This window comes from Galleria mellonella, unplaced genomic scaffold (genome assembly GCF_026898425.1).
Source record: "Galleria mellonella isolate WM207_F2 unplaced genomic scaffold, CSIRO_AGI_GalMel_v1 utg55, whole genome shotgun sequence".
Classification (NCBI taxonomy): Eukaryota; Metazoa; Arthropoda; class Insecta; order Lepidoptera; family Pyralidae; genus Galleria; species Galleria mellonella.
The window spans coordinates 4,823,140-4,847,491 of record NW_026442115.1 but is presented as its reverse complement, the minus strand read 5'-3'; the positions used below and the strand labels follow the sequence as shown (position 1 = coordinate 4,847,491).

General features: G+C 30.5%; 3 protein-coding genes across 5 annotated transcripts; 2 read left to right on the top strand and 1 right to left on the bottom strand.

Annotated features, from left to right (window-relative positions):
- Positions 1 to 96: 96 nt before the first annotated feature.
- LOC113521363 (transmembrane protein 170A) lies at positions 97 to 1,451 on the top strand. The gene has a single exon (XM_026906886.3). The coding sequence runs from the start codon at positions 537 to 539 to the stop codon at positions 933 to 935; it is 399 nt and encodes a 132-aa protein (XP_026762687.1). The 5' UTR covers positions 97 to 536; the 3' UTR covers positions 936 to 1,451.
- Positions 1,452 to 2,299: 848 nt separating this feature from the next.
- LOC113521255 (centrosomal protein of 135 kDa) lies at positions 2,300 to 6,779 on the bottom strand. 2 transcript variants are annotated; one of them, XM_052898968.1, is made up of 3 exons: positions 6,597 to 6,779; positions 3,117 to 6,137; positions 2,300 to 2,986 (listed from the first exon to the last, which is right to left on the bottom strand). In XM_052898968.1, exons 2-3 carry the CDS (start codon positions 6,111 to 6,113, stop codon positions 2,843 to 2,845), a joined length of 3,141 nt encoding a protein of 1,046 aa, XP_052754928.1. In that variant the 5' UTR covers positions 6,114 to 6,137; positions 6,597 to 6,779; the 3' UTR covers positions 2,300 to 2,842. The 2 variants fall into 2 exon arrangements, with proteins under 2 accessions (XP_052754928.1, XP_031768594.2); XM_031912734.2 differs by lacking the exon at positions 6,597 to 6,779 and having other exon boundaries at positions 3,117 to 6,468.
- Positions 6,780 to 9,432: 2,653 nt separating this feature from the next.
- On the top strand, positions 9,433 to 23,915 carry LOC113521432 (RAB11-binding protein RELCH-like). Of its 2 annotated transcripts, none has more exons than XM_052898962.1 (16): positions 9,433 to 9,898; positions 12,149 to 12,319; positions 12,736 to 12,896; positions 13,136 to 13,360; positions 13,680 to 13,999; positions 14,332 to 14,532; positions 15,317 to 15,479; positions 15,809 to 15,974; positions 16,178 to 16,549; positions 16,868 to 17,219; positions 17,622 to 17,906; positions 18,213 to 18,331; positions 18,795 to 18,951; positions 19,266 to 19,471; positions 20,434 to 20,560; positions 20,874 to 23,915. In XM_052898962.1, the coding sequence occupies exons 1-16, from the start codon at positions 9,670 to 9,672 to the stop codon at positions 20,992 to 20,994; spliced, it is 3,375 nt and encodes a 1,124-aa protein (XP_052754922.1). In that variant the 5' UTR covers positions 9,433 to 9,669; the 3' UTR covers positions 20,995 to 23,915. The 2 variants fall into 2 exon arrangements, with proteins under 2 accessions (XP_052754922.1, XP_026762762.3); XM_026906961.3 differs by having other exon boundaries at positions 9,441 to 9,898; positions 14,335 to 14,532.
- Positions 23,916 to 24,352: the final 437 nt, after the last annotated feature.

Genomic DNA, 24,352 nt, shown 5'->3' with positions numbered 1-24,352 from the left:
GAGAGATTTAAATCGAAGTTATTATAAATTTTGTTTATATGTTAATGTTATAAGTATACATTTATAGAAATGGCGACTGAGATTCAATCTCTGTGTCCGAAATCAATTAATAAGAATTGACTGTACGGTTTAGCTATCTTTGCCTGCCTTCAAGGCGAATTGGAAAAGAACAACAACATCAGCCCACTGACAACTGTAATTGACTGACAGACTTGAAAGTTTCGATTTTAGCAGTTTTCAGTTCTTTGATCTTTCATTCTTACGTTGTTTCTTCTTTAAGAGATAGTGTTTAATATTTAACAATTTTCTGACTCTAGTCTTAGATGAAAATTAACGACGTTAATTACAGAAATCTAAGAAAAATATTGTGAATATTGCTAATATCATATAACAGAGTTTATAAAAACATATGTAAGTAGCCACTATCAAAAAGGCTACTATCTTTGTACCGTTTTTTCATGGTTACTATTTCAAGAAAATTTAATGAACAACAAAGCTGCCCCGATGCCTGTAAGCTTACGAATACGTAGGACAACATGTATGACATGTTGTCAGAGTTCCGTGTCTCGGAATTCGATTCTTTCGTGGATATACTAAGGTTGACTCCTGGCGACCCTTTGGACACGTTCGGCGAAATGTGGTATCCAGTGTTTCTGTGGTCCTTGTGCTCTTCAGTATTTGTCCACACTTGTGCTGCTCTTGTCTCCTTTGGAACTCTAAGAAAACATAAATATGGTAAATTTTTTCCAGTTCTGTTGATAGTAATGGGTGTAGTGAATCCGGTAACTTCGGGCGTAGCCAGTAGTGCTGCCGTCGCCTTTATTTATCGGGCGGCCGACTTAACTATGCCTCCAATACATGCAATGATATGGGGTATAGGACAAACTATTTTAGGAGCTGGTATAGGTTTTACAAGAATTTTGGCAACACTGTAATAAAACATGACTCTAGTTTACTCTGTATTTAACTGATTATGTTGCAATGTATTTATTACCAATCTAATTATAGTTCAAATGAATTGAAGGTCAATTATCTTAGAAATATTGTTATGGAAATCTTACAGGAAGGTGCTGAAAGTCGATGTGTGATTTCCTCTTTAATACTGTACTATGTAAGTAGTTATAATAATATATGCTAATGTGGTATTCCTTGTGGTGAATATGCAATAAGTGTTTAATAACTTTGATACATTTTGTAAATACTTTGATCATGTCCTTTTCATCAATATTCACTTAATTTATTGTACTTTATAAACACAAAAATCTCTGGTATAACTATATCTCATGATAATGGCCTTGATAAGTCCGATCCCAAATGTTAGTTATTCTTATAGGAAAATGTTCTTTTAGTATATTAATAGGAGAATCAACATGACATAGTTGAATGAGTTAGTAAAGCTGTGGCCTAGATATATTGCAAATTATATATATATATATATATATATATATATATATATATATATATATATATATATATATATATATATATATATATATATATATATATATATAATAACACTAATAACTAGAAATATGTAAATATGTGTAGATAAATGTAACATGTATAATGTGAAATTAAAGGACTGATACTTTATCATTTTTAATCATTATAATTTAATTGCATTCCATATGAATACACCATAATACTATCCAATTGTAATGTAAAAAAGTAACTTGTATACAATACAGATTACTTTTTTTTTCAATAATATACTGACAGTATATAATATGGAACAATATTATAATTTATTGATGTATAAAATTCAGTTAATATTTTAGAATATTAATTTAATTTGAAAATAAAAAAAAATATCTTTAGTTATTTGTAAGAATTCTGATACAAGAGTAATATGAATAGACATGTGATAGAGTACTATATTTGGCTAGCTATCATAGACTTCACTCCCTTATAAAATAGATATGATTAATGGACACAATGTACATAAAGAAATTGGATTGTTAAAATTTTGTATAATTGTACCCACCGAGTTTGCTCACTGATTTAACATTTTAAAAACCTCATTAGTAAAACTAAATAATGTTATGTTTATTTTTGAGACAATTATTTTGTTACCAAAGCACAAACATCTACTTAACACAATTTGTACTTACCTATCTGTATAATCATAACAATTGAGTTGCGCATCAATCTAGCAATATCAATTTCAAAAGACTTGTTGAAGTTTTTTACAAGGTTTTTGCTGTTGAAAGAAAAATGTTGAATGTATACTTTTGTCTAATATGATGTACAACAAAGAATAATGTGGGTAGAATATTATGTAAATATAAAACAATGCTAGTGTGATTTTGTTGTAGAATATAATGTAATCAATACAAAATTGGTAAAGGAGGAATACATACATTATCATATTTATCCAAAATTAATAAACTTTGGATTTTATAATCTCTCATTTGTTTTTATTGTTTAGCCTATTTAAGTTTATATACATTTTTCTAACAAAAACTATATAAAATATTTTAAAAATTATCATTGGCCGGCAGTGACTACCAAGCAAACATTTTGTTCCAATTAGACCCTTTTATAGGTGTTCTACAGCTACTGACACTAAAATCGTGAATTTAAGTATTAAGACAATTAAAAATTTTACTTTTGTATTTTAATAAATATTTATCAACAGTATTTTACAATCATATAATAAATACATATTAGAAATTTTATATTGAAATGCATTTTAATTATGCAATAATTAAATTTACAATTTAATAGTAACTCATAATTCAAAGTGATTAAATATGAAAATACTGTTACAAGGTACTTATAAATAAAAACGAAGTACCCCAAATCCAGACCTTGTTTATCCAATCAGTAATGAAAATGTAAATTATAATGTATCACTGCGAGAATACTTTGAGAATCTCTTGCGCACTTCAGGATACCGTGCACTGTCCTCATCTTCTTCATGACTAACTTCATGTATGGTTTCTTCTAACATAAGTGGTAACTCAAGTTCTGTAGTTAATGTTGCCTGTGAAATAAAGTAACAATTAAATAACAATCACACTTAAATGGGTAATAATAATGGCACATTATTTACACATTTGATCAATGTTATTTTATTTTTGCTGCTTTTAATTATAGTAATTAAATTTAAATACCTCATTGATCTCTCTCCGACTAAGTCTTGATACATGTTCTTGTAAAGACTTTGTTTCAGAAGTAGCATCTTGCAATGCTAATTTCAGTTCCACAACTTCCTGTCTAGTATTAGATAACAGTTTCTCTGAATTTAATAAACGTTCTTTCAAATTATCTTTTTCAACTTCTAATTTTGCCTTAGAATTGGTCAAAGATTTAATTCTGTTTTCATATAATTTTAATTCAGAGTCTGTATCAACAATAGCTCTTGTAGTATTAGTGTTTTCTATTTGCATATTCTTACACTTTTGTTTCAAATATGAAATATTCTGTTCAAGAAGCAATTTTTCTTCAGTTACTAGTTTAACTTCATTTTCTAAAGTACTTATTTTACAAGTCATAGATGCAATATGTGCAGATTGAGAATCAATTATGTTTTCTTTGTCTAAAAGATTAGTTTCTAAATTTTGAATTTTGTTAATATAAGACTGCAATTGGATTGATTTTGAAGCAGACTCGCTTTCTAATGAATGATTAGTATTTTCTAATATATTTGCTTCTACTGAAAGACTTGCAAATTGTTCCAACATATCAGACCTTTCAGCTTCTTTTTGGGACAAGAGCTCTTCAATTCGTCTAATTTCTGCTACATAGTGTTGCAACTGCTGTTTTAAACTATCTACTTCTTTTCGTGATTTTTCATACTCAATTTTTGTAACTTTTAATACACCATTAGCATCACCAAGGCTATTTTGTAAATGCTTATTTTCTATTATAGCATTATCAATTTGTTGTGTTAATCTCAAAATTTCACCATTTAAATATGCTATTTGAGCTTCATTATCAATTAATTTATGTTCTGACACTTTATTAAGATTTAACTTTCTTTTTAGTTCAGCTATTTCTTTTTCTAATTTACTGATTTCATATGATTGAGATTTTATCTTTTGTTCCAAAACACTAGCAGTCTCTGTCTTTTGATCTAATTCAATTACCAATTTATCACGTTCTTGATCTAGTTTTCTTATATTATCAATTAAGTTTGCTTTTTCATTTTTTAAAGCCAATATTTCAGACTGTAATTCTCTACATTTCTTTTCTAAAGAATCAATCGTATCTTTTGATAAACTAAGTTTCTTTTGTGTGCCCAATAGTTCATTTTGTATTTCATTGCTACTTCTTTCAGTTTCCAATTGTATATTTTTTATCTGACTAGCTAATGTTTTTTCTTTAATAACATCACTTTGCATTTTCTTTATTTGTTCTTTTAAAAAGTTACACTCATCTTTAAGATGATCAGCAGAGGCTTTTCCAGTTCTTTGAGTCATTTTATAAGAAGAATTTTCTTCTTGTAATAACTCCATTTCTCTTTGTTTAAATGCCAAATCTCTTTTTAGTTTGTCTACTAAATCCATAGCTTCCTTGTATCGCATATTATATTCATGCTTATCTTTCTTCAGTAATTGTGTTTCATGGGTCAACTCATCTATTTTATCTCTTAGTTTTTGTATGTCTTTTGTACAATATTTGTTTCTATCATTTTTTGCACTATTTAAAGTTCTGTAATGACTCAGTTGTTGACTTAGAGAAATATTTTCTTTAGATAATTCTGCATTTTCTGCATTTAATTGACTTATTATGTCTTTATAGTTTTGTTTAGTACCTTCATCATGGTGATACATTTTAGATTTTATTTCATCATTTTCTTTTTGTAACATAAGTATCTTTTGTTCTTTTTCACATAATTTACCATGTAGATCTTTTACAAACAAGGTTTCATGAGAAATTTTATGACTAGAAATATCTTGATTTTGACATTTTAATAAATGATTATTAAAAAGGTTCAATGTTTCTGTCAACTTATGCTGTATATCTGTCATATATTTTTCATATTTTTTCCGTTCATCTTCAAGCAGCACTTGCAACTCGTCTTTTGTGGGACATTTTTTATTATCTTTAGTGTGTTCAAAGTCATTTCTGAACTGATTATGAATTGATTTATTTAGCTGTGATACAGAAAATATTTTATCTTGTAAACTTTTGTTAAGTTCTACCAGATCTTTTATTTCTTTTTGTAATATGTCTCTCTCCTTTAAAATAGCACATAAGGAATTTTGATTTTTTTGTGTTACTGGAGTAAGTAAACTTTCTTTAGAATGTTGCTGTGACAGTTCTTTTTCTAATTGTGAATTTTTCATAATGAGACCCTCTATTCTTGTTTGTAAAAAGTTAACCTCATTCATCATTGCAGCTAACCTTTTATTACAGTCTTCTTCAACCTTTAAAGCTAATGTATCTACTTTTTTCAGTTCTTCCTGTAATACTTTATTTTTATCAGCAAGACTAAGGGCTCTAAGCATAGCTTCATGTTGTTTTTCAAGTCCATTGTCAATTTCCTTTTTTAAAGAATCATTTGTTGATTCTAATTCATGTAACTGTTTCATTAAATTTTGTAGCCTACTATCAGATGGCAGATTACAGCAATCTTTATTAATAGCAGCAATAGGCCTTCCTCCCTCTAATAGCATATTTAACCTTACAATTTCATTATCTCTATGTTCAACTTGATTTTTAAGAAGTTCAATTTCATCATAGTATTCCTCATTTTTCTCTTCTAGTAAACAGTTTCTCGTAACCAAGTCTGCAACATCTCTCTGAGTATTGGTATTATTTTTTTCATTACATATGCACAATTTTGGTAACATATCTCCACCATCTTTCCTTCTGCTTTTGTTTCTACTACTTTGAGTTTCTGCACATAATCCCCTTAAACTTAAATCCCTAAGATCATGTTGTAGCTTACTGATAGTTGCATCTTTTCTCATTAGTTCTTCAGACATAGCTTTAGCTTTCCTTTTATTTTCTTTTGAAATTTTTGTGTTTTCTTCTTTTAACCTTATAACATCTCTATGAAGTTGATTGTTCTCTTGTATAAGCTTCGCATTATCACATTTATATGGTTCAGCTTCTAATATCAAAGCATCCCGTTGTTGTAATGCCTCTTTCGACAAGTCCATATAATGCTGTAAGCTTCGTGTAGTCTGCAACAAATCGGCAAGAACACATTCTACTAAAGGAACTGCCTCAATGGGCAAACTATTACTATAACCAAGTTCTTCAAGTTTATGTTTCAAATTAAAATAGGCATCTCCCATGTTTCTAATATATTCAATTTCAACTATTAACAGTTTATCAGTAAGAATTCTTTAAAAAGTACAGTCATAATGACTTAATTTGGAATAAAAAATTGGTAGAAGCTATAGCTGTTAATGTTGTTTTATTATTATATTTTATTTAACAACAAATGCTTAAATGAAATATTTAAAGAAATTGAAACAGTGAAGTTTTAAATTAAAAAATAAGAAACCGGGTTGACAGATGCGTCTCTTTATTTTTACCCAAATGTCAAACTTTTTTCTCCACAATGACACGATTTCGTTTTTTTTATCCTTTAATCACTACATGAACTACGACAAAAAAATATCTTCATAATATCTCACTTTTCACTTAATGTCGCTACCATTATTCATATGTACAATTCAATTTGACTTAATGACTAGCTTTTATCCACGACTTCATCCACGTCACTGACATATGTTCACTGAGTGCTATGTGAAATAGCCTGTCTTTCTTTGTCCTATATAGTAGGCATAATACACAAAATTTCATAATGATTGGTTTAATCGTTATGACTTAAAAAACAAACTCACTTTTGCATTTAATATATTTATAAAAATATACAGTTTATAAATACCAAAAATATATATATATATAAAAAAAAAAATTCTGCACATCCATTTCATATTACTCCAAAACTTCGCAGCTAAAAAATTGTTTTACCCATAACTGTGAAAAGAATATTCAATCTGGCAATGTTAATAAAAACCGAAAACTGAGCCAGTTTAATTGACATATGAGAGCTGTGAAGCCCACAGAGCAAGTAGTCGCTACATTGTAATGATGCTATAGATTAAAAGTTATAAGAGCAACAGCTATCATAACGGCTAATCACATTTATCTGTGACGAGCACAATTTATTCGTTTGATAACCCAGTGAACTGGGATAAATGTTGTAGAAAGAGAATGTCGTAGCATACCTATGAAATAGCAATATAATGATATGATAACACAAACAAACAAATATAAAGTGCGCCTTCTTATTAGTGACGTATAATAGTAAAAAGCTATATAATTGAAACGGGTAATATAAATATAATGAAGTGCTCTCTTGAATAAAGAACTCAATTCAAGATCACAAGCAACGACAAGGTGGTATTGATTGACGTTAATAATAATAATATAATTGATTTGCTGAAAAACACGGTATACAGATGGTAGTAATAATATGTTAGGAATAGGCGTATTTTGTTAAAACAATGGCATGCAAAATTTTAATATTTATAATAATTTTTTTAAACTAATGACAAAATATTGTGTATGTGCTTATAAAGTGGAATTATTTTCTAGTCCAAAAAGTTCTTAATTGAATAATAACATTTGTCCAAAAGCCATTTGTACAGTGTGCTCTTAAATTGTCTCTGTATAATATTTTCTGGAATATTATTAAAAATTCGTATACACATATTATAAAAGTTTCTTTAATAGATTATAATCCTAGGATATCTATTTAATACTCTAGTCTAGTCTTATTGGATTTCTTCTATTTCGCGGATAGTGCTCTTTGGCCGTAATAAAGCTGTTTAAATTTTTCTTAAACTTTTTAATTTACAACTGCTATATAAATATACATGCAAGCTAGTGGAATAATTTTATATTTTTTAAATAGTGGTCGGTAAGACTTCCATGGTGGAAGCCCGCAAAGAGCACTGAAACGTTTTTTCTGTACCAAGAAAGCCTTATTAATGTCAGTAGGATTACCCCATTCTATTAAACTACATCGCAATTGTGAAACTACATATCCGTGATATGCTATCAGAGTTGTTTTCTTATCAGTAGTTTTACTTAATCTTCTAAGGACATATACAAATTTATTTATTTTGTTACAAGCCTTATCTATTTGGGCTTTCCAGTTGCAATGATAGTCCATGTTGACTCTAAGAAATGAGGTTTCATGAAGTGATTTAATGCTTTCGCTGTTATATTTTATATTTAGTCAAAGGTCAGTTTCACCGATATTTCTAAATTTAATATGTCCGGTTTTATCTAGATTCACAGTAAAATTATTTTCTTTAAGCCATTGTATGATGGAATTAACTAATAGCTTAATGTCATCTTCAAAACTTCCTAAGTTCTCTAAGTCACATGTAATAGTAACAGAAATGTCATCAACGAACAATACACATTCATGTTTCGCAACTTCAGGTAAATAATTTATATAAGATTTATTTGCTTATTTATTGTAACATCTTACATTAAACTATGGCTCCAATGCATTTCAGCCATAAAAACCCTTTACCAAGATTTGTGCTTTTTGAAATCAATGAATGAAATTGACGATAATGTGAATCAAGAAACTAAAGTTAAAATGGTTAATAATTTAACCAAAGAGAAAATAACTTACGAAAAACGATATATTCCATCGAAAGAAAAACTTTGCGGTTTATTGTGTGGTAAATTTATTAAAGAACATTGCCATTAATAGTTATAGAAATTTTTACCTACGTTTTCTGTAAAAATATATATTTTTAACACTTTTTTCTTATTTTGATTCAGAAAAAAAGCATCTCTGACTTTATTTTAGTAAAAAGCAAGTCTTTGTACAATCGCCTCATTTTAAAATAGTTTTTTTACATGAATGTCCTCCTTTGTGAACTAGAAAGAAAATTTTGGGTTAGTAAACGATGTAGCCGAAAGAGTGGTTAAGTTTATGCAAGACTTTCATGGATTAATTTTTTGTTGATAAGGAACAAAAACAATTTTTATTACGTTGTATACAAGAATACCTGAAAATTTATCCTAACTATAAAAAATAAACGTTAAAAAGAAAATTTTAACTAAAATATTATTTTTAATGTGAATGAGTAAATAAAAAAAGAACACAAATTGATGTTAAAATTATATATTACATATTGTTTAAAAATATAAAAAATATCAAAATATCGTTCTTCTAAATTTTTATGGTAGGAATTATGACAAACAAAATGTTGAGCTCCATTTACGGGGCCGATTTTGTCAAACAGAGACACGAAATTTAGTTAAAAAATTCAGAATTTTATTTTATGGTAGACCCCCAAAAGAAATAATAATCTTTTTTATCGTTTATTCATGACTAAACAATAGTGAACATGATATTTTGATAGAGTAAAAAATCCATAAAAATAGAGAAAATATTCGAGTTATTTGTTTTTATAATTTACTAACTAGTTATTTGTACCGACTGATAATTTATCAGTTACTATTTTTTAAATAGTTGCTATATAGCTGGTTATTAGATTTACAAATCGCTACATCGCTATTCGCTACTTTAAGTGTGTGCAGTAAATAAAAATAATACTTATAAATATTGTAATTATTGTCTTAAATAAATATTTTAAGAAATTATGGATCCAAAACCTAACTGTAGTCTCATATTTGCTACTTAATTAAATTGTGATGTGATAAAAGAGCAGTAAAATGAATCCTTACAAGGATGTCGAGGGGAGTTCATTCGTTTCACCACCTCATCTATCTTATGAGGATATCGCGACTAAGCTTCTGAGAGACCATTACTTTCTAACAGCACTAGAACTACACACAGAGCTGGTAGAAAGTGGAAAAGAATTGCCTCAGCTTAGAGAATTTTTTTCAAATCCAGGCAACTTCGAACAACATGTATCTCGAGCGTCCGAGTTCAGTTCTATGCGTAAGTAGCTAAAAATACTTGCTGTTAGTATCTTCGAGTGACAAGGGGATCCACTGACCCACAATATATATAAAATGTCGCTAAGGTCAGCTCATTAACACAATAAAAAGAGGGGACAAGAAATGATTGTTACTAGTGGAAACTACCAAATACAACTGTCGCTAGTAATATACCCTATAAGGTCGACCACACATTAACTTTGGAAATCATCATGATCAATTTCCAGTCAATTTGTCACCCTGTTTTTATCCTCTCATATCACCATTAATTATATAATAGCCTTTTTAGCTAAAATCAAAGTGTTTCACTGGTAACCTGCTAGCATATGCATATGGATAGTGCTGGTAGATATTCAATTCCATTATCATCCATAACAAATTAAACAAAAAAGATAAATAATAAATTACAACTAAGGAAAAAAAAACATAAAATACATGAATATTAAATACTTTTAAGAATAATATAAAGAAGTCTGTCAGGTACTATTTAAAAATAAATTTATGAAATATTGCAAATGTGTTTATAATTAATTTATACCTAAGGATTTTAGAAATTAGGGTATTCAAACAGAAATATGCTGAAATCATATATGCTTAATAAGGTATAGGATTCTATGCAGTCATTTGTACAAGCACAGTAATCAAAAGTAAAGAATATAAATTGTATATCTTTTTACACTTGGACATTAATATTCAAATATAATTTAACATAAAACTTTTACCTTTTTAATAGGATTACAATAGATCTACTCATCTTACCTGTGTATATTAAGCGATATTCAATAAAGTCCTGTTTATCCAAAATAATCAGAATGGCAGCCGATTTAGATAATGAAAATTTCAGATAAACTGAAGTCCCCTGAAACACCCCAAATTGCATTAATACTGCAAAATATGATTGTCAAACTGCATATGTATGCTATTGATAAAGTTGTGAATAATTCTGCATGTTTTTGTGTAAAAAAATTTTGTGTTGACATGTTAAAAATGCACCAAACTATGATTGAAATCTTAGTTTGTTACTGCTGAATACCAAAACAAATTTATTTTGTATTCTTACAGAAATTATCTACCTTATTCTGCATGGAAAAATAGGAATTTTAATCTCACTATCTACTTATTTGAATAAAAAAATAAACTCTATAAAGTACATAAAATATATATAGGAAAAAATTGTTCAGATGAAATGGACATTGGATAAACATGATTTAGATAAACAGGACTTTATTGTAATTTAATTTCATAAATCAATAATGTATTTAATAGAATAAGAAAACAACTATATAGTGATAGACTCTCTCTTCAACTGTTATGTTGGCAAAATCAACAACATGAATTGGTTTCAGCCATTAAAATAAAGAAGTAGAAATCTCAATAATGCAGAATTATAGTGATGCTGATAAATTAAACTTAAGTGATAGAACTGGAATATTTAAAATGAAAAGGAGTCCCTAATTAAGATTAAAAAAAATTACCCAGAATACCTATCAAAGACCATATTATTATTTGATATTTTTATTAATAAGTAATCTATAATGATTACTTAATTTAACAAATATTCTAATTGTTTTTTTTTTATTCTCTATTAGCTGCATTCCATAACTTAACCATGAGAAATAAGAATAAAAGTATATATGTGTTGCATTAATAATCTACCTATGTATGAAATTTCAATTCAAATCCATTTAGCCTCTTATTATTTAATAAAAAAAAAAGTTTGTAATGATGCCTGGATGTGTGTTACTCTTTCATGCAAAAATTACTGAAAAAAATTGAATGAAATTTGAAATATGATATATATATGCACATAGGACACTTTATGTACCGATTTATGCGGGTGAAACCATGGAATACAGTTAGTTTTATTATAATAGTAGGATTTTATATAATGCAAATAAAGTATGCTTATCAATTCATACTCTGTAAACAAAGGGAGACTTTGTACAAAAGTAGATTGCTTGGGTACCTCTATCCCATTCGTGTTTCAACCGTGAAGCATGTGTGCATGTGTGTGTCTGTGTTTGCATGGCTGTGTTTCAGTTTGAAGGGTGGGATATGGCATGTATTTACTGGGTACAGAGGAATAACACCTGAGTCCTCAGGAATGGCAATGCATGGGAGGTATCATGGGCGAAACAGTATACTCTGTTATGTCCATGGTACTGCTCATATGTATAGGCGACCGTAACCACTTTCCATCAGGTGGGCCGTTAGCTTGTTTGCCATTTTAAGTTGTATAAAAAAATTTTAGATCGGACTCCAAGTCAGGCCACCTTAGATTCATTGGACACTGCACGGTACTCTGAAGATGGGGGTGGTGATCGTGGTGGAAGTGGAGGAGATGTGGCAGTCTTGGAATTTGAACTACGAAAAGCTAGAGAGACTATAAATGCTCTTAGAGCTAATTTGACACAATTTGCAGGTACATATAACATTTTACCTAACCTAACAATAGTTATTGATTGATTTTATTAATTCATATTGGTTTTGGTCAGGTATTTCTTTTAAGAAATCTGTATAAGTAATAAGAATATTAAACTGTCTGAAATATCTTATGTAAACTAAAACTGTAAAAAAATTATGGCAGTTCTATATGTATTGTAGCTATTTAAGTAATGATGATAATGTTGAAAAGAGATATTGTTAAGGGTTAATGTAAACAATTTCTTTCTATTGAACTCAATAAATATTTATATGATTCAAAATAATCAGGATTTCTTGTTGAGACCTGAAGTATTTGCACAAAGAGTTTATTTTCTAAGCCCTTTAGTCAAAATAACATAGATGTTTCAATGATCAGAAACATTTAAAAATCCTTTTCATATATGTATGTTCTAGATGGAGACACAGCTCTAGATAAATCTTCAAAAGATAAATTCAATCAGCGTTCATTGAAGCCCCATGAGAAAAGAGCCCTCAACTTCCTTGTCAATGAGTACCTTCTACTGCAAGATTATAAACTCACTTCCATTACATTTTCAGACGAAAATCCTGATCAGGTATATATTTTTTTTCATAATAGGATGACATGTGAACACTGTTATAATAGAGTATAATATCAATTTATTAATAATTATCCATCATAAGAGAAATATATTAGCTTTAGCATACAGTTTTTGTGTGTATGTCAGTTGCCAATTTCCACAACAAATACTATACTTTTTTATTTGAATTCTAAAAACATATCAGGTGGTTATAGATCACTTAAGGGTGATACATAGATGAATTTTATTTTTAGGAGTTTGAAGATTGGGATGATGTAGGTCTAAACATGCCAAGACCAGCTGGATTGGTATCTTTGTTCTGGGGAAACTCAACAGCATTGAACATACCAAAAGTTGATGCTGCTACACAAGTTGATCAGCATAATGCAGACAGTGAATGTCAGACAGATCTGGAAGAAGGAAATGTGTGTGTCAGTTGTCAGACTTCTTTAGATCATGATGCAGGCTGGAATCATGAGGTCAGTAATAGTGTAAATAAAACAAAAATATTAAAAGTAGGTATTTATTATTTATAGTATAATATTTAAAATTAAATATTTTTTTTCTTAAATATTGTCCTACATAACATATTATAAAATTTGTTGCCTGGAATAAAATATATAAGAAAATGAAAATATGATTAACTTAGTATTAAACTATAATTCTAAATTCAAGCAATAGATAATTACCATATTGTAGGGAGTGTTTACTTTTTTAATTCAAGTGACAGATAATGAAATGCTACTATGAAGAATGCTGTTGTTTTTAATCCATCATTAATCTTATTACTTTTTTTAGCTTCTAATCCAAGCTGAAGAAATTGAGCTCTTAAAACAGAAAGTGATTGCCTTGGAGACTGAAAAGCTGAATTTCCAGAAACTATATGATGCTGCAATTGTCAGTTTAAATTCCCTGACAAGCCCAACAACAGATAGCAAAGTACTAGAGCTCAATATTCCTGATGATAAAATGTTAAAAGTTCAATTGGCCATTGATCAAGTTGAACATCAACCTTTAACATGTACTGCCACAGAGAACCATTACGGCAGTGGCAACTCGACCCATAGTGCAACACCAGAGCAGTTCGAGATAATAGACAGTGAAAAAAACAGTGTGGTGTAAGTTGTAACTTTACTGTATGCTACTCATGGCTAAGCTATTAGTGAGGGATGATAGGCGAGGAAAATCTGGTCAATTGGCCCATTGTGAGGTATTCAAAAATAATTAACCATGATGGTTTCCAGAGGAACTGTGTGGAGGACTACCTGATAAAATATATTGCTAGCAATAGGATGTAATGAGATTTCGCATTTCGCCAATTTTATTTAGCGTACATTCTATAAACATATTTTTAATTATTTCGGTCCAATGCGGGATGCACGTGTATCTACCCTGAATGCTTCATTACATAGTGACTAGTTATAATTTTTTTAATAAAATTTGTATTTAGCAGAGTACAAAAAGAAGGATCGAATACGAGTTCGTTTGATCCAGCCATTTTGGGTGAGAGCTCGAGAGATTCACCCCTACGTCGTAGCAGTGTCACTACATTGGACGAAACTTTAAGCATCAATGATGGTACAGAATGGACCCGTGTTCAGTACGTTTACAACAATATTGAAAATAACAGTAAAGAAATGTGGATTGACAGGTGAGATATTTCTATATATATATACATATATATATAATTGCGATGATAGAGTGTTTAATTGTATCGTCATGCAAAAGTGCTCAGAAGTTGATTATTGAGGTGTATGTAAACAAAACCTTTTCAAAGCATAGGTACAAATAAATTTAAAATAAAAAAGCGTTACTCGCCAGCTGGTTGTCGATAGGTACCTTTTTTTATGACAATAGCAATATACTTATTAATGTTATAAATGTGATAATGAGTTTGTATTCTCTTGATGTGTTATAATAACAATTAATCGTCTTGAAATTGATTTTACACATAGTATTTTAGATGGGGAAGGATGCTGGCTACTTTTTATCCTAGTCAATATATCCCGGTTATGTGGAGCGCGCAGTGTAAATAATAAATATCCATATAACTGCAGTCCTAAATACGGTTGTCAGAGACATTTGTTGACAATTCCGTTATGATGAAACGAACAACCAACATATCGAAATCTTATCGAATATATTTGAATTAATTCTTAAATTATTATTAAATTAAAGAAAAAAGCATCTGCTATAATTATTTTTTTCGTGTATGAATCTTGAAAATGTGTTTATCGGTTTTGGCAAAATATCGATTTTTATAAAATGAAAGATATTGTCTTTATTAAATTTCTGTTATTTTTTCAAATTTATTGTTAATATAATCTAGGAATAACTTTTCAAAAATGACCTTTAATGAGATGAAGCGCTTTAATAAGAATAAGTAAAGAAACTTCTAATAACAATTTAATGTAGTTTATTATTTTATTTTGTAGTGACATCCCTAATAATCTAAAGGTGTCAATCTTGAACTGGTGCTGTGAGGCGTTAAATCTACATGAACCACTAGCTAATGATCTTCTTTCGGAGTTGGTGAACAATGAAAAACCAATCACGTTACCTGGTCTTCTAACATTGGTAGCTGATACTTTGCCTCGCGTAAGTTTGTAACAATTTTTAATTTTATCACTCTCCTCTAAAATAATTTCTTAAGTAAATCAATAATTTTACTTCTGTACTATTTTGTATCTGACTTATTTTGAACCTAGCTCCTAAATATATCTTTTTTCGAAGAGAAGGGAGACTTCGTAAAAAAATCGTTTATATGAGTACCTACCTATGTTCTATACGTGTTTTTGTCACTAAGCAGCTGTGTGTTATATAGCAGTGTTTAGGCTTGGAAGGTAGAATATAGGGTACGGAGGCATAACACTAGTTCTCGGGAAAATATAGGAGGGTGTGTGATCGCGCGGTGTGTAATTTTGCAGCTAGTGGGTCAGGTGCCGGCAGCGCGGCGTTGCGAGTCGGTGGCTCTACTGGCGGCGGCGGCGGCGCTACTGCCTGCGGCTGAACCGCGCCGCGCACGCCTGCTGCATGCGCTGCTTACACTCCTTAAGAAGCCCGAGCCGCACGACGCCAGGGCTATATGCGAAGGTAATCAATCATTAACGTATAAGTTTGATGTAAGATTCATCTTGATGCGCCATCTATAGCCATCCATCGCCCTCCAATGAAATTGTTTATTTCATTGGTTTTCCTATTTCTGAAATCGCGTTCGATGTAGCTTATGCTCGCAACTTCATGCGTGGACTTTGAAAGTTTTACTTCTTAGATAATTAACATTTATTATATTTCAGCTACCTGTCTTATAGTGAAATGGGGAGGCAGCGGTGAAGTTTTATCATCCATAGCAGAACTATTAACCTCCAGATCTATCGAGCGTCGCGTACTCGCGAGCCAGATATGCGTTGCCATCGCGCCATACGTTCCCATCGAGTTATGTACATCTCTACTTCTGAGCTTAGTAGTATTGATGTGTGAATCCAACGAAGGAGAAATCAGAAGTCTAGGATTGAAGTCTGCGTGTCTAATTTGTCCAGTAGCAGACCATAAATACGGACAACTGGAGAATCTCATGTTCAACTTCCTGAAAGATCCATTAGAAAAAAATGTAAAAGATACAGTTAATATATTTGTTCCTGTACTAGCGAGGAATGCTTTGATTGCAGGTATGTTTGGTATGTTATATATAGTCTGTTTCAATAGTGCTTAATACACAGGAACAGTTTAAATAAAATGTGAAGCAAACATAAAAATTCAATTGATTAATCGATTTTATATTACTATATTAAATTATCATCGGACCATCTTGGGTCAGTTATTTGTTTGTTTACATTGTCTTTAAGTTCTATTGAAACATTTTATATATTTATATACTATATTATTCTATACATTTCTTGTTTTGTTCATTTTCATAACTTTCAAACGTTCCCAGTTCTGGAGACTTTATTTTTAAATAACATATTAACTGAATTGTAATATTACAGGAAAGTTGTCCTCAGATCTGTGTAGCCGTGTGATAACGAATTTCATTAAATCATTGTCAGACAATGATTGGAAGACTGCTATATTGTATTTAGATGTGATGCGAGTGTTAGTTCTCGCCAAGTTGGCCTACGTAGTAAATGTACAAATAATTAGAGATGTAAACATCGGAAATAGTGATATGTCAATTAATTTACAAGAAGTGCCCTTGGAGTGTGATCAAGACTACTTTTTAGATATACAGTGTTACGGAACGAATGGTACGGACCTGAAGGCTTTATTAGTGGCAATGAATAATCTTATCAAAGAGAAACCGGATGTCAGATGGCCAGAGTTAACGTGGTTTATTCATTTGTAAGTATAACTTTATTAATTTTATATTCACTAATTTTTAACTGACTTTAAAAAGAAAAAGGTTCTCAATTTGGTTTTATTTTTTTAACATATTTGTTACCTCATAGCTTCTTCCATTATAAACCTATTTGGAAAATTATTTATTATCTGAAAGTATATAGTTAGATTAGTGTCATAGAAATGTTGTCAAAATCGGTCCAGTAGTTTAGTTTTTAAATTAAAATAACTGGGCTTACCACAATTGAAGTCGTGGACTTGCGCTTACTTGCGTGTCATATCCTGCTAAAAAAATAAATAAAAAAAAAAACTAAACTTTTTAAATAAATTTCCTTTTTGTACTACTCTTAGGAAAATATTATTAATAGAATTAATATTACACGATCTTCTTTTTTTTTATTTCAGAGTGAAACAAATTCTAGATGTGTCAACAAGTAATAAGTTATTAAATCATTCTGTTTTATATGAGCACCTTATAACACTGTTTAGTAGTTACATAGAAAATTTCGGTGTTCACGTCACTTTGAATATGCTGAAGCCTATATTTACTGATATTATTGTGGATTTAGAACATAAAATGGAAAAATTACATAGTATTAATGTAGATAGTACTGTTGTGGTTGGGCTGTATTTGGTGGCTATATTGCCGGCGCTTGAAGATAAGACACAGCACGGAGAATTTTTGCAAAAGTATGTTTTATTTTTTATTGTCACTTCTAGTAAATAGATAACAAATTAATAACATCTTGAATAAAAAAATAGAAGTATTAATAGATAACGCAATCGTTTTGCCTTAATTATTGATTTAATGTCAATATTTGACCATAAATTAACCATAGACAATATGCTATAAATTTCGATACGGAATGTCTATGTGTAATTCACTTATACTGCAACAATTGTGCCATCTATCTCTATATATGTCTGAAATTAAGGTTTCATAGTATATTAGAAGTTTGCTTTCACAAAATTAAACAAATAAAAATATTTTTACAGATGGATTATGTATAGCAGTATTCGTGGCCTCCCAACCAAGATATTCTCAATACCATTGAAGTGGGTGGCGAAGCATCGACTTGAAACGCTTGAATTTTACTTACAGGAACTTAGAGAATGTAAGTCAGCTGAGTCAAATTGTGTGTGGTGCTGTAGACTGTCACCTTACGCCTCTAAATTTATAGTGTAGCAACATTGATGTATTTCATCTAACACGCACGAATTATATTCGTCACTCTAACAATATCGTCTTCATGAGTACTTGTAGTAGATGTAGTAGAGTAAATGTTACATTGTGTCTTAATGTACGCGCGCGTACTTATTGGCTTATTGCACTATATATGAAATAATATATTAAAAATATAAAATAATATATTATTATCGTGGAGTTATACATTGTTAGAAAAAAAAATTAATCTCAACTATTCCAAGATATTGTTTTTATTCATATAAAAACTGTAATAAAATAAATCAAAGTGTATTTTATATGAATTTATAGTAACGAAATTGTCCTAGTGACTTATAAGTCACCAATTGTTTAGTTTTTTTAATACAATGACAATACAGCATTGTTGTTTGCAGTTTCAGCAAGTAGTTGCGAGAGCGGTAGTGGCGCCATGGTTCGCGTGTACATAGGAAACTTGATCGTCGAGCTGCTCAACTCAGCGGACGTGAGCCAGGACTGCGTCGAGCGACAGGTGCTACCGACTGTCACCGCGCTACTCAACGACGACGACCTGTGAGTTGATTGTAGTTTTTATTCTTTCTTTTCAGTTTATAAGAATTAATCATTGCCATATTTATTAATTGCGCTAATGTTACAAATTTTCGAGATTGCCTGATCAGCAAATGATCATTATGTCAATTCCCTTTCTTTTATATTAATATCCGCCCACTATATACTTTTTATTATAACAAATTATGAATTGTTATCTTTGTTAATCGGTTGCCCACGATACAGGTTCGCCTGTGGTGGTGTGGGACGGGTCGTATCTTGTGAATGTAAATTTGTGTGTTTGTCAAATAGTAAACTTGTATTTGTAATGTGTGCAGGAGCGTGCGCGAGGCGGCGCTGGCGGCGTGGGGCGCGGCGACGCGCGCGAGCTCGGCGCGCGGCTGGGCGTGCGCGGCGGCGTGCTGGGCGGCCGCGCGCGCGCCGCTGTCCGCGCCGATGCCTGCGCGACTGCTCGCGCGCGCCGCCGACGCGCTCGCGCTGCTCGTGCTGCCCACGCCCGACGGCCGTTCGCGCGCTGACACCGGTAACTGAGCTCTGCTTCACTCTACACTACTCTCTACTCTTACTTATTGGGGGGAGAGGGATTGTTAGCGATGGGGTCTATCAGCCCCATTGCTGGAAGTGTTACTAATCAGGTCGATCTCCACGTAGTTCCTCCTGACAAGCGTCGTGGTTATGTCTCGTGGTATTCTTCGCGATGGACTAACTGACCTGCTTTCATCCTTATTTATCACTCGCTATTCTCACTGGTGCCCCACCAGCGTATACCGTTAGCGCAGGTGGAGATACCATTCCATTATCACTCATTAAAAAAAAAACTTATTTATTTATTACAAAAATCCACAGTAACGGATTTTATGTAATTTAATTATATAAACGAAAATTATAATTATAAAGTAAAGTAGGTAGGAAATTAGAGTGGATGTGTGTAAGTAATATAAATGCATGTGTAAAAGAAATTATAACAATTAATGTACATAAATCATTAACCTGAGTTAATTAATATATAAATTAAATCTATGTTACTGCAGTTCAGACATCCACAGCAATGGTTAAGTAATACATTATATAGTTCAGGGGTGGTCGACTTTACTAGACTCAAGATCTACTGTTTACTGACGAAACCCTGTGCAATTTATAAATTACATAGTTTTGAAATCCCAAATAAAACAACATAATTCACACAATTACGAGTATTGTAGTATTTTTTATTTTATTAATAGGTCGTTATGTTTTGGTTTAAAAAAAAAATATGTTAGCCAAATTGATTCAGTCAAATCTCTATTTAACTGACCAAATTTTGACACGTTTTTGACACTTGATGCTCTGTCTATATAATCTAAGACGGTACTATACGTAACGTAACCTGTTAACTGTTTGACCTAGCACAGACTATCCCCACATTATATATTTCTACTAGTGATATCTTTATATTACTACTATTGGCGAACAAAAAGGTATAATAACATATTACATATATTGCAGCGGTGAGCATGCTATGCGAGTTATGTCACCGCGCGACGACAGCAGAGACGGTGGCATCTCTGTTGCCGGGCCTGCAACTTGCACAACACCACTGTCGCCACCACTCCGCCCTGCTACCTGCGCTCAGGTATCATTATCTTAATTTATAGAGATTTATATAACTCACTTTAATTCTTTCACATTAATCAAAACCGGTCAACCAATTTTAATGATTTGTTTTATTTTCATAGAAATAATATTTCATTAAGTTCTATTTAAATTGACTATAATAATAAAAATATTTTTTGTTATAGTTTATAATAAAAAAAGTATAGCACGAAATTAATGTTATGCAATAAGACCACCTTTTGTAGTACACTATACTTATTGAAAATTTTTCAACAAATCCTATAATATTGGTGCAATAAAGTGTTTAAATTAATAAATAAATATTTTTATAGAAAACTAGAAGAGATTGTGCAAGCACCATCGCTGTCGCAGTTTAAGCCCGCTATTGAGGTACTACTGCACAACGTGGCAGGTTCTCCGGAACCGCCGCGTGACACTCGGCCCGCGTTCTAACCTGCAAGCTGCGCAGGAGGTCGGCAGGCGAGTCACGCAGATATTTCAACAGTCTAAAAGTAATATGAATTTACAGAACATATTTAAAAAGAAAACCTAACAATTATAAAAAAAAAAATTACTTCCATATATTACTGCACGTTTTCAGTACAGCATACACCATGGAAATTAGTGTTCATAGGAACATATTAAAATATGTCCTTCTAATAGTTTTCTTTTACTTTTAGTCCAAGTATTTTTTTTTGTGTGTATGTAACACCGATTCTTAAGCAATTTTCATAATATTTTTATTTGAAACAGGTTAATCTTGAATAGTAACAGTATTATATACATGTCGGAATATTCCTGCATGCAAGTATCGGGTCTTCCCCTAAAATTTTGTAGAATGTTGCCATATATAAACTAAATAAAGCTACTTTTTATTTTTTTTAATACTTTTACTTTTTAATATAATACTGTTACAGAATTCATATTGATTTCGTCATAACAATTTTTTTGTGCACCAAAATCTTAAATTGTCATTTGATTCTTCATTCATTTTGTAAGTAGCGTCTCGGCTAGGCATTACATGGTTTCTTTTTTAAATAAAATACAGCCCATTTTGTTAAGTATTTTTTAACTCGATCCATTACAAAAAAGAAAAATGAAATTTTCCTTCTCCATAAAATTAGCTTAGAAAACCGATAGTAATAAAAAAGTTAAAACGGGAAAGAGACTACTACTTGGTCACTCAGGTATTATGAAAATTGCATAAATTGATCTGTTAATATAACATATATTTGACATATAACATACATGTGCTGACCGTTAATATAGTATGTAACATACTTAAATAATGTTGAAAGTTGTATGTCTTTCTTTGAGAAATTATAAGCACAAATGTTAGTACTGCGGCACATCTGCAGTGGAATTAAAGATAAATTGAAGTATTAGACAAAAACTTATATACAGGTAATTTGTAGTCTATATTCAATAGTGAATCATAGACAATTGTTAAGTAATGATAGGTAGATAATAGAAGAATAATATTTTAATACTATAGTGCAAATTCTTTTTTAAGGTTGACAAAGGAAATCATTTTAAATGTATTTTTATCCTGATATTTTGCTTCAAGTGATATTTAAAATTTAGTCGTTTATTTTTAATAAATACTCTCTATGCTAACAATAACATGTTGTAATTATTTAACCTTAGTTAAGTAAGGACATTTATAATAATTGATAATGTTATACATTCCAAATTATATTTTAATGTTAGTTTATCCTCTATCTATTGTACTTAAATAAATAGGTTTTGTTTTAGGAGTGTACAAAGTGCAATAACGAACAAAGTAAACACCTGCTCCCGTTTAATCTAATTAATGTTTACAAAAGGTCGAATAAAACGTAGCAAGTAGTAAAGTTGTGTTATAAATTAATTATAATTTTATTATGTAAAGGAAACATTCTTTTGTGATTGTTTAAGCCATTTTTTGTATTATAGCAGGTTGTATTTATTGCCTTCGTATTTGAATTTATGTTGTTCCGTCACTAGTAGTATTTAAAAGCTATCACCATTATTTTCTTTATAAGGTAACATATAGCCTACTAATATTATAAATGCGAAAATTTGCAAGGATGGATTGTTGTTTGTTATTCTTTCACTATTGAACGGATTTGAATGTAATTTGATATACGGCTATATTATATCCTAACTTAGCACATAAGACACTTTATCCATTTACTGATTTACGCAGGCGATGTTGCGGGTAAAAGCTAGTTAAAAAAAATACTGAATTTCCAAGGCATTCATCTGAAATATCTGTTGTAATTCACGAGTATTTTAGTGCTTCCTATTATGTACTTAAGTGACTCTTATTGTTTGTAACTTTATATTATAAGGAACTGCAAATATTTATTTTGACGATTGAGGATTTAGCGATATAATACTGTATTTCGTAACACTGTGTGTTCTTTTCCATTCGTTGTGGGTTCAATCTCTGTACAACAAAAAAATTTGTATTCATCAATATGTCTATTTGTACCGATCTAAGCAATTTTTTAATGTATTATGTATCAGTACACATAATACATTAAAAATGTCTCAGTTGCACGTATAATAGATACGATACGCCCAACTTTGTCCGGTGAAAAATAGTTGTAAAATTATTGACTGAAATTATACGCGGAGATCAGAAAGAGGGGATTAGTGGATATAACTGAATAACTTTTCCTAAAAATATTAGGTCACTTGAACACTTTCCTATTTATTGTAAAAAATTGTTTTCTTATTTCAATCTGTGTTTCTTGGGGAAAATTAGTTCAGTTTCATAAATTCTATAGCTCTAGTAGGTTTATTTATTTTCTATTATACCATTTTCGTAACTTGGGTATTACATGCCCCTTAGTGATATTATATAAAAAAAAAAATTTTGATTGGATATAGACACACATAGAGTGAAAAAACACACACAGAGAGTGAGGCGAGCTTTTATTATAAGTCGAAAACTATTCGGCATAAAAACAAAAACCCATTATGATATGAAAGAAAGTGCAAATAATACCTGTAATAAAAAAAAAATCAAAAAAACTATCTAAGGAGACGTGAAAAGCCAATTGGCCATCCATAGTCAAATTTTATGCGATGCTTTATTATTCATATGGCATCTCTATGAGACCTCTGCTAATCTCTAAAGATCGTACCCATTTCAAGTTATGTTTATTAAATTATGGAATCTCAAAATATTATTGTTTATTTTGAATATTGCTTTTTCAATAATAATAGAATCTTCAATAAAAATAGAATTATCCTAATAATAATTAATTAATTAATACCTAATAATGTAATGCAGATTCATATGTGAAATGAAAAAAGCACATTACTGATAAATTGTTAAAGTTTTGGTTGTGTGAATATTTATTGAATACAAATTTTATTTTATACTATCCGTGTATTATTATAGTATAATCATTATTATTCCTATAATATTAAAATTTTAACACTTGTATTGTCTGTCCATTTACCCATCCTTAATTTATCTTTTTTATCAACGAAAATTGACCGTTGTTTGTGTTATCTTCCGGGTATGCAAAGAATATATTTCTTTGAGTATAAGTGTGTAACTAAGTGTATAAATAACAATAATATGTCAATGCGACTCGCACGACCACCCACCCGAACGTGCAGTGGAGTGATTTGAAGTGAGGAACTTGCAATCTAAGCTTTAATGAGTATATCACACATATATCTCCCTTTTTAATACTGGCATATCTTATTGTCTTCGTAGCAAATACCAAAATACCTATTTTGTAATTTACTTTAGGTAATTTCCGTCGATATTGCTATTTTGGTAGAGATATATTGCAATAAATAGTTGTAC